General features: G+C 29.1%; 1 protein-coding gene and 1 non-coding gene across 2 annotated transcripts; both read right to left on the minus strand.

Moving 5' to 3' along the window:
• Window positions 1-1,498: 1,498 nt before the first annotated feature.
• LOC128292039 (small nucleolar RNA R71) lies at window positions 1,499-1,605 on the minus strand. Its single transcript, XR_008282023.1, has one exon. It is a non-coding gene; the product is annotated as a small nucleolar RNA R71 (small nucleolar RNA).
• Window positions 1,606-2,674: 1,069 nt separating this feature from the next.
• Window positions 2,675-4,365, minus strand: LOC108459467 (uncharacterized). Its single transcript, XM_017758840.2, has one exon. The coding sequence runs from the start codon at window positions 4,191-4,193 to the stop codon at window positions 2,919-2,921; it is 1,275 nt and encodes a 424-aa protein (XP_017614329.1). The 5' UTR covers window positions 4,194-4,365; the 3' UTR covers window positions 2,675-2,918.
• Between the last annotated feature and the right edge of the window lie 6,881 nt (window positions 4,366-11,246).

The following is an 11,246-nucleotide window of genomic DNA, read 5'->3' on the forward strand; positions in this document are numbered from 1 at the left end:
TATCATGAGTTTCTTTATTTCTTTCGGTTATACTATCTTTGGGATGTTTTTATTTGCAAGTATGAACTAATTTTCTGAATACCTAGGGGAAACGAACCCTATGAGAGATTATGTCATTTGATTTTTATTTTACACAATAAATACTTAGATATTCTTCTCAATTATGTGTGTTTAATTCTTGGTTTGATATTTCTAAATTATTTATCCATGTTGATGTACTTAAATTAGAGGAGGAATAGACCATGTTTAAGAGTAGATCTTATGTAATTTAGTGGAGTTGCATGCTATCATAGAAATAGGACAACTTAAATCTATCGGATTAGAGTTAAATCTAATAGAGAAATCCATAGCTTGAGTTAATGCGATAATAGAGGTTTTAATTAGAAAGAAATTTCAATTAATCAAGCTAGAGTTAGTTGCTCTTACTCTCGAAAGATATATTAACATAATTTAGAGATTTCTAGAGATCAAGATATTAAGTAAAAAAAATTGCGTAATTTAGATTGATAATGCTAGATGAAATCTAGGTGAATTCTTTTCTAGGTATTATTTCGCTTCTTGGTTATTATTCGTTTATTTTCCTGATTTGTTCTTTGTTGTGTTTGTTATTTAATTAATTTTAGTTTTTAATCAATCACTCAAATTTATATGTTAAATGATAGAAATACGATAATTACTAGTACTTTTAGTTTTTGGGAAGGGTATCTGTGCTCACCGTAGCTATACTATCAATTGATATGTGCACTTGTATTAGTGAGATTTTTAGTTAGCTTCGTGGACATCAATTTTTGGCACCGTTGTTAAGGACTAAAATATTAAGAAAACTTTATTTCTATTAATTTAGTCATTTTTTATTTTTATTTTTATTTTAATATTTTTGTTTTTAATTTAATATTATATTCTTTTTTTTTTGTTTGTTTAATTCTGAAAGGTTATTTTGGTTTATGACTAAAGGCAACTCGTTGGAACTGTTAATTTTTTATAGTGAGATAGAAAAAACTGCTTGAAGAAATCTGAGAGAAATTAGAGAAGCAAAGCAAGGTCAACAGGTTTTAGTAGACGGTCAAGAGGAAAATGATATTATCGTGGAGATGGAAGATAATCAAATTAATCAGCAGCCTCTTGCAGCTCTTGCTCCTCAGACAATGTATGATTATCCTAAGCCCACTATGATTGGGGTTGAATCGAGTATTGTCAAACCGACTATTGCTGCAAAAAATTTTAAGTTGAAGTCGAATACAGTTCAGATGATACAACAGTATGTTAAGTTTGATGGGTTACAAGATAAAGATCCGAATTGGCTAACTTTCTAAATATTAGCGGCACATATAAGATTAATGGTGTTACTGATAATGTCATGCGCTTACGATTGTTCCCATTTTCTTTGTGGGGCAAAGCAAAATAGTGATTGAATTCACTTCCACGGGGTTTTATCACGACTTGGAATCAGATGATTGAGAAGTTTTTATTGAAATATTTTCCACTAGCTAAAACAACTAAGTTAAGGAACGACATCTATTCGTTTGCCCAAATTGAGCTTGAGACACTATATGATGCATGAGAGAAATTTAAAGATCTTTTGAGAAGGTGCCCTCATCATGGGTTTTCTTTGTGGTTACAAGTTCAAACCTTTTACAACGGTTTGAACCCATTAACTAGGTAGATGATTGATGCAACAACTGGAGGAACATTGAATAACAAAACACCTGAGGCAACCCAAGAATTTATTGAAGAGATAGCACTGAATAATTATCAGTGGTAAGTCATGAGAACAAAACCGATCAAGGCAGCCAGTGTTTTTAATATAGATGCAATTGCTATGTTGGCAAGGTAGGTGGAAGCACCGAGTAAAATCAATTCAGGAATTTATAATTTAATGATTTAATTGTAAGTTAACAAATTATATTTAAATTATTTTATTTTATTTTTTAACATACTTAAATTGATAAATTATATAAATAAATTAAAATTTCATATTTAAATTTTATTAATCTTGAAGTAGGTTAACTTTCAAATCTATTTTTAAAAATTAATTTAAATTGAAATTGAAATAAATTAATAAAATTATACATTTAGATAACATAAATTTTATTAATTTTAAAAAACCCAAATTATGATAAAATTTGTTCCTAAATTTCAAATCATTCAGTTACATCCTTAAATTATTAGAGTTCTTTCATTAAGTTAACACATATCTATATTATATACTATTTAAGCTTTTGATACCAACTCAGTTGAGAAATGATGTAAAGATTATTCATTTTACAAAATTATATTATCTAATGGTTTATTTGGTTCATAATAATTTTTAATAGATTTACTTTCTTTTTTTTTTACTCTCATACTTGGTGTGCCATATAAATATATTAATTTTATTTAAGGAATATAATAAACTTAAAATTTTTAATGCCTCAATCGTTCTCTAATTTTAAACCCCTGTTGAAACCAAAGTCAAGGTTCTTATGTCTCCCTTGTGCTTCTTCTCGATTATGATTTGGACTGCTTTGGTTCTCAGCGCTAAACACTCTACAAATGCACTCTCTTATTGCTCTTATCTCACTCGCATATATGCTAAAACTCTTTCAACTATCATCGATTCATGCACTGATCATTTCTCACACTCTAATACACCATTAGGTGTGAAACGAAGTAAAAAAAAAAAAAAAAAGTAGCATTGTTTATCAATAAAAACTGATTCCATAAATGAAGCTTTGTTTCAACCAACATTCAAAACCAAAAAACAAAAGTCAACAATATTAAGTATTTCCTTCCTTTTTTATTTTATTTTTTGTATCCAATTAATCCACATTTAATTTACAATTTGAGGAAGGAAGACAGAGCACAGCTTTTGAATTCGGCCCTTTCAATGAACACACACTGTACAACATTTTGACACTAACAAGCCTTCACCATCTCTTCTAAGAGCTATATATATGTTTACACAAAACACAGTTCTGTGCCATTAATCGTTCCATTACACTTCCCTCTTCAACCACTAATTTGCTACTTTGCTTATTCCAGAGATGTACTCCATATGTTTGCCTCTTTAGCTGCTGCACCTTAACCTCTATCCATCTCGAGCCTGCCCTGTCTTTAGGCATCTTAAACAGACCTCCTATTTTAATCCAATCAACAGGATAAAAAGCCATAGGTGGTAAGATTGTAAAATTATAACCAGGTCTGCCTTCTACTCTGCGAACTACCCTGGAAACCATATAGGGCCCATTATGTCCCCATTTGTTCCCATCAAAAGTTAAAGCAAATTCCTCAATAAACTTGAGTACAAGTGGATGTTTCATATCAAAGACCAGTACTGCATTGTTCAATCTTGTCCAGTTCTTAGATACCACATCAATGCTTTGTGCTCCAATTGTGTTCTTCAACCCTTTAAAACTCCTCATCACTATGAAATCCGTATCCAAGTAAACACCTCCGTACTTGTATAACACAACAAGCCTCATCAAATTAGATAGATTCTGAGCCAACGGAATCACACCAGGGTCCTTTTTCCCACTCTTCATATCATCAAGCCAAGCTTCAGCAGGTGTATTCTTGACCAGAAATGGAAAGTCCGGTGCCACTGCTATAACTTTGAACCCAAGATCAAGCAACGGTTTAAGGATCCTGTAACCTTGCACTGAGTCCATCGTTCTCGATAGAATCATCAAGCAACCATTAGGGTGGGATTTGAAAACGCTTTCAGCAGCCAGGATTTCCCTTCTCCCAAAGGACCCTACCTTTGAAATCCATGTCATGAAGAAGTGAACCTCACACCCACGGTTGAAGAATTCAAGAACTCGGCCATGGAACTTCTTTGTCAACTCATCTGACATGAAAATCTCATGTTCTGGCAGTTTTCTCCTGAATTTCCCAATCCCATGTTTTTCTCTAACACCCAAGGAAGAAACTAGAGAATTCTGATGTTCACTATTACCATCAACGATGTTGTTTTTTGTGGAAACAGTCAGTGATAGAGGAAGAACAACATCCGACTTGATATTTCTTGTAACTGTTAGAGTCTGCAACGATTGGGAATCTTCTTTTTGAGTAAAGGCAGCCGATTCCAGCGATATATTAGAAACGATACTATCTGTTAACATAAGAAACATCAGAAGAGCAAATAAGATCATAAAAGCAACAGGGGATTTAGCTGGAATAACAACCGGGCAGACGAAAATTTTGGCTGTCATCATACTGAAATATGGGTTGTTGAAGAGCTTAAAGGTATCTAAATATTAAGAATTTCAGAAGTGTGGTAGAACTCCCAAGATAAAACTTTCATGGCGGTCAACGGGAAGACATTGGTTACAAGTTTAAAAAGAGACACGTTACAATAATATAATATATTAGGATGGTTCCTTGGCATTCATTGGTATTCACCTTTTAATTATTTTGGGTCTAAAACTTATGAAATAAAACTACTCTAAGAAAGCATTTTATTTGTTTAATATATTCGTATCTGGTAAGCTTGAAAAATGCCATAAACCAGTTGAAAACGAATGATATGGTTAACAATTTCTACGGTCGTTTCTTCTCTTAGATGAAGCCATCATTTTACGGAGAAGGCCGAGTGTTATAATCTAGACACTTCCCTCTATTCATGCCGATTTATTTTATTTTTTATTCAATAATTAAAATTCAACCCATATCTCCAGTAACAAAATTACTCGCATACCTAATATTACATACATGAAAGGCTAAATAAGCAAATAAAAATATTGCATATGAATTTATAAGGTTTTTCCTATGGTTTTTTTTTTTTACCCTTAATATTGTTTAGAGAACGTAAAGTAAAAAAATCAATCTTTTTTCTCACATGGCTTCCACTAGTTTTGAGTAAAATTTGTAATTTTAAAAAGGCTGCATGATCCATAATCCATTTGACAATCTTTAAATCAAAAAATAAATAAACAAAAAGGATTAAAATTTCAAATATACAAAAGTAGAAAGAGCAAAAGGAGAATTAAACAATGTTGATATCCATTAGCGACGTGGGGATGTGGGTAGGGATTGTCGACGTATGACAGAGGCAAGTTGCCCCATGTTCTAAAAACTGTTTATTGGCTTAACGTTTCTCGTGTCATTTTAAAGCAAAAATTGAAATTAAGAAGCCCTTGATTGAAACCTTAACAAATTTTGTTTATCATTGAATTTGGATGAGCATTCAGAGTTGGTTCATCTCATTTCCATATTAAATTTGTTTGACTGCTTGTGTAGGTTTTTTATGCATTCTAACAATCTATTGGTTTTAATTACAACAACTTGCTTTCATGTGCCTAAAACCATCCAGGGGATTTAGAAGAGGATTTTTTTTTTTTTCTTTTAAAGAAATTACAAACACAATTACTCATATATTTTTATAATTAAAGTATGATGGAATGGTGGTAATTAAAATAAGACCTACACATCTATATATGATTTATAGAGGGTAAAACTTGTGATATCTCAAAGTTCCAAGCTGTTAATATTGTCATTAACCTAAACACTCATCGACACCCATACAAAAATTTTCACAACATCAAACAAAAGTTGTATATATAAACTCAGTTTTTTTCTTATATTACTTTCGCCAATGTTTTGTTGTTTGCAAATCTTCAACTCATACTTTATTTGAATTATGTGTGAATTATTTCTAAATTTATTTTATCTTAAATTTTATCACATGTAAGTTCTCTCTAAAAGAATTCCGTATATTAATTTAATTATCCGATCTATAATATTTAATCTTAATTATAATTGATTTAGATATGTCTAACATGTATAATTTTATTTGTAAAAGGAAAAACTTTTCCTTATATTTCACAATAAAACGTTGTCCATGATGAGTGACCAGATTTGGTTCAATTCTACTCATTAGTTGTTGAATTATTATTTAGTTTAATATTTATAATGGTTGAATTTGATTGTATCAATTAATATAATTGTAAATTAGGAATTTTTTTTTAACTTGGATTGAATTTTAAAATTTTAATTCTAATCGAAGACTAGCAATTAAATTCATTAGTTCAAATTTTGGTATTAGTCCCATATATGTTAAAATAGTAGATTTAGTTCATGTTCTTTAATTTGATTAATTTTAATATCTTTATACTTTTTGAATTTTGAGTCTAGACTCAAACAATAGGATTAAATTTATTAATTAAAATAATGTATTTTTTTGTGAGTATAATGTGAAAATAATAAATTTTCATAACATTACATATGTAATAATATGTTTACCGCATAAGGGTTTGAAAATAACAAAATTTAACTTATTGAACTTAGAGCTTACTGTTTTGATGAGGATTAAAATTTGAAAATTTTAAAAATTTGAGCATAAGGAGTAGGAGAAATTGAGCAATTTTATATGATTCCTCGCCGACAAAACCAGTTAATAAAATTATTCCTAACAGGCCAAGCATTTCATTTTCACATTAAAATCACAGTGTTTATATTGTTTGCAATCATGATAGAAGATGAAATTGTTAATTGTGGGAAACAAATCTGGGTTTTTGACTTTATAGGATTGGATCAACATTTGAAAATGAAAATCAAGAAATTTTGTAGAATAAATTATGAAATGAAAACACCGTCGGGAATGTCTTACCTATAATATTTAAGTCATATCCAAGTGGGAAATTTATGTTGCAATTCCATCAGCTCAGTAAATGGAAAATTCATTTGGAAACCAATACATCACTTTCATACATCTAAAATATTATTTATTAATGAGCAGATGAGAAGTCACTTCCTATATCCTTTTAAGTGTTGTACTACGCAGGATTATTTTACGAAATAAATTATTAATTATTGTTAAAACTACTCACTCATCATGGCAATTAATATAATAATTACATCAATTATTCTTATGCTGTGATTTTTTTAAAAATATTTGTAAGGTTATGTCACAGTACAAAATTATATTTATAAAAGATTCGGTTGTTAATTAAATTCTAAGTAAATATTAATTTTGGATTTCATCCTTACAATTTTGATTTTTTTATATATAAAAATAAGAAAAGACAAAAGCATCTATATAATATCATTTATTAATTTTTAAAATAATTTTTTAATTCACATAAGTTCAATCAACCACATTACAGATATGCCAAATTTTATAAACAAAAGAGTTAATGTATATTTTTCCTTTGAAATTGGTCACTTGTATTTAGCAGGCATTTAATTTTATTTTGAATTTAGTTCAGTATTTAAATTTGAAATTTGTCACACACATTATCTCAAATAGTTAACACAATAAAATTCTTGATAGCGTGACAATTATACCCTATTATAAATCATCACTTGTATATATATAGATTTTAAATTTTTTATTTTTCTGTTTCACATCTAAAATGAATCTAGACATCATTTATTTATATTCATTCTAGTTATGCTCTTTTCAATAATTTTATTTTTATAATTTCAAAAATAATAAAAAATTAGAAAAAAATCAAGTATTTTTAGAAATTTTTATTTTTAAAATTTTTATAACCTTACATTTTTTTAAAAGATTTTTACATTTTATATTTTTACTTTAAAAATCTAATAAAATTAAGGGTACATTATACCAATAGTCACTCAACTTTGGGGTAACTAACAAAATAGTCACCTTGATTTCATTTCAGTTACACAACTTTAGAAAAATGACAAAACAGTAACTAACGTTATCAAAAAGTGACAAAATAATCACTTAGTAACATTTTCAGTTAGTGTCTTAACGAGACCGCTAATGTGGCCAGTTAACTTGCCACGTTGGTGAGGCAACTGAAGGGTCAAGGTTTAGGGTGGGTTTAGGGAAAAATCTAAAGGGTTGGGTCGGTTTAGGGAAAAACAACAGAAATTGGTTGTGATTAAGGGAGTAGGAAAAGAAAATCTAAAGAGCTTGACTCTCAGCAATGAAGCACTGAAGCACACGACTCAATCGTCTACACTCCTCTTCTAAATACCTACTTTTCATCTCAAGATCCTTGATATACATCTTCTTCCTCTCCCTTGATCTCACAGTTGCATCACCATTTCTCAGTTGCCTGAAAAAGAAACCATTCAGATCCATCAATTGCAGTAATACCCTTTATTATCTTCAGTTTTGGGTATTCGCAAAATACTTGGGTTTGTATGAAAATTGGGAAGATTAATCAAGCTTTAAAAGTAAAACTAGATTGAGCTTGAGTTCCTTAGGTAAGTCATTACACCTCTACCTCAAATTAGACATGCAACTAACAAAATTGAAACAAAATGAGGTTTCAAAGAACAATAGACAAAGATGATAAATTGGGAATATCAATTTATACCTTCTCTATTTCTTAGCAATGGGATCGTCTTTATTGACGTCAGTATGGGTCTGGCTATGTTTGTGCAAATCACCACTATCGGCGCCAACCACATCGTTGCTGCTACAAGGAGGTGAATCAACTAGTAAATCGGCCAAGAAATCATTATTGGGGACAAGCTGAGTCTCAACTCTATGATCAAAATTATCATCCTCCATCAAAACCTTTTCAATCTCCCTAATCCACGAAGACACCGCCAATTCCTCAACGGGATTCTGGGTCAAACAAGGTTGAGGAGGAGGTTTTGTTACTTGTTCCGATTCATTATATAAGATATCCCGGAAATCGGGTAAGTCAACCTCGAGCAAAAGTTATCCCAATTGTTTTCCTCCATGAAAACCCAAAGATTTATGAAAGGGAAAATGAAGTCTAATAGGATTTACAAAGGAGGGGAGCATGTTTTTCATTTGTTTAATCTCTAGGCATCTTCATTTTCTCTTCTTCTTCTTCTTCTTCTTCTTCTTCTTCTTTTTCTATTGCATAAACCCTAAATTGCTATTGATATGGCTATTTAAATTGGTGCTAACTAGCCAGCAAGACGGTTAATGACACCAAGCAAGCCATCATATGGCATGTCACTTTTTCGTTACGTTTGTAACAAAAAAGGCAAGAATGATTATTTTGTCATTTTTCTAAAGTTGAGTGACTGAAATGAAACCAATGTGGCTGTTTTTTCAACTATCTCAAAGTTGAGTAACTGTTGATGTAATTTACCTTAAAATTAACTAAAAAAAATATTTAATGATTTTCAAATTTAAATATCAATTAAATTTTTAAAAATAAGTAGTAAATGAATCCCAAAAAGCACTAGACTCCTCTGGTTAGAAGGTACTTTTAATTTGTTTTTTTAAATTTGTTGGCTAAGAAATCTTCTTCTTTTTCTTGTCTTTTGTATGGAATGAAAAGAAAACATGGCAGGATTATTTTATTAGGAAACAAGCTCGTGTGATTAAATTATTGTATATCTAACTTGGAATTTATCCTGAAAATGGGCTCCATTCAATTTTCCTTTGCTTGCATGAGAATTACGGCGGCCTACGCAACCATTGCATTGACCCATTCAGCAACAAAAGGAGTAGGCTGCAAAACTAGATTTCAACTTTATTATTGCTGGACCCATGGCCGCTTCACAAAATAAATAAATTAGGAAATGGTTTAACCAAATTAATATCACAATATCAATTTTTTTTAAAATGTTAATAAATTCATATCAAAATTTCTTGCATACCAATATTTTTAATAGACACCAAAATTGAAGACAAATTTATGGGGAAACACGCATCAACAAAAACAATGTGTATTAACCCCAACATTAATATCCCTTACATATTTTGGTATTTGGTTAAAATTTTGTATACAAATTAGTGCCATATTTTGATATCTCAAAATATGTTTTAGTATCACATTATATATTTAAATAATATTTAAATATGTTCAATTTTGTTTATTATATATTATCTTAATAACTTCTGTATCAAACAAATTTTGAATTTTGATATAATAATATTTGTTTATACTAAAATTTATTAATAGTCATCAAAATTTCTAAAAGATACCCAACTATCTAAAGAAATATCGAAATTTTTGAAGAGGTATCATAATTTCTAATAGCGATACCAAAATTCTTAACCAAGTATCAAAATTTCTAAAAGTATCTTGTTAGATGTTTTGGTATTCATTAAAAAATTGGTATCATGTTAGAAATTTTAGTATACCAAAATATCTTATGAGATGTTAGTAAAATTTTGGTATCGCATTAGAAATAAATGTAGTCATTTCAATACGACTTTATATTTTCTCTTCTAACAAACATTACTTTAATACTCCATTCTTTTAAGATACCTCTAAATTATCAATGTCAATAATTTTTTTTATTTTTTGTAATTTTCTTTAGATGATACTTGATCGAAAATGCTTAAGCGTTAGATGATATTTATATTATTAAATCTTAATTTTAATCAGTATGTAACTTTAACACTAATTAAGCAATAATTAATCTAAAATAATATCTATTATTAATAGTTAATATGATTTATTGTTAATAAGATGAATCCAACTTCAACTCAATTATATAGATAAAATTAATAACAACTCTAATATATTAATATAAAATAAAAAATACTTTTTAACTTTAATTTAATACTTTAATAAACAATAAAAGTTATTCTTTGTCGATTCAAAAGTTTCTCTCAAACTCATGCTTATATATATACTATTATTTAAGTCTCTATTTAAGTTGGTGTCATGAGTCAACCCGGCACCAACTAACATTTGTATTCTAAGTACATTGTTTCCACACACATACGCGTGTGATAGAATTTCTAATATCAATAATTTTGTTGATTGAGTTGATGTCACAAGTTAACTTGATATCAAGTCAAAATTGATGACAATACCATGATAAATAATTGTAGTGCATTTAGTATTCTTAATATAATTTATGTGTTTAAATTTCGTTGTACTCAAAATTTAATCTATTTTTTCAATTTAATATTGTACATATTGCATGTGCTATTATTAATTAATTATAAATTTACATTTTAGTTATTTATTGAATATTATATTCTAAATAGATGATTTTCCCACGCATTCATATGTGATAGGTATACTAGTATATATTATAAATTTAATGTGAAAAAGAATGTTAACATATTGGATTACTATTTGTTCGGGTTTAGTTTTCAATTTCACAAGTAGAATTAAAAATTCATTATGTGTCTCACATATTTTGTTTTTAGATACTAATTAAAGATTATAATGGTTTCTTAATCTTATTAGTGGAGTTAGAATACTTCATCAACAGTGTTATAACATTCGTCACGGGTCCCAACGTGTAGTATGGGTGAAAGGTACTATAGGAGCACTTTTAGACTTGAACAAAATAAATTATTTTATAAAAGTATACATTTCACAACATGTTAATGTTCCTTGAATCAA

This window comes from Gossypium arboreum, chromosome 4 (genome assembly GCF_025698485.1).
Source record: "Gossypium arboreum isolate Shixiya-1 chromosome 4, ASM2569848v2, whole genome shotgun sequence".
Lineage (NCBI taxonomy): Eukaryota > Viridiplantae > Streptophyta > Magnoliopsida > Malvales > Malvaceae > Gossypium > Gossypium arboreum.

Bases quoted from the DNA above. Each gene is read 5' to 3' on its own strand.
- LOC108459467 (XM_017758840.2), bottom strand. From the start codon at position 4,193: ATGATGACAGCCAAAATTTTCGTCTGCCCGGTTGTTATTCCAGCTAAA.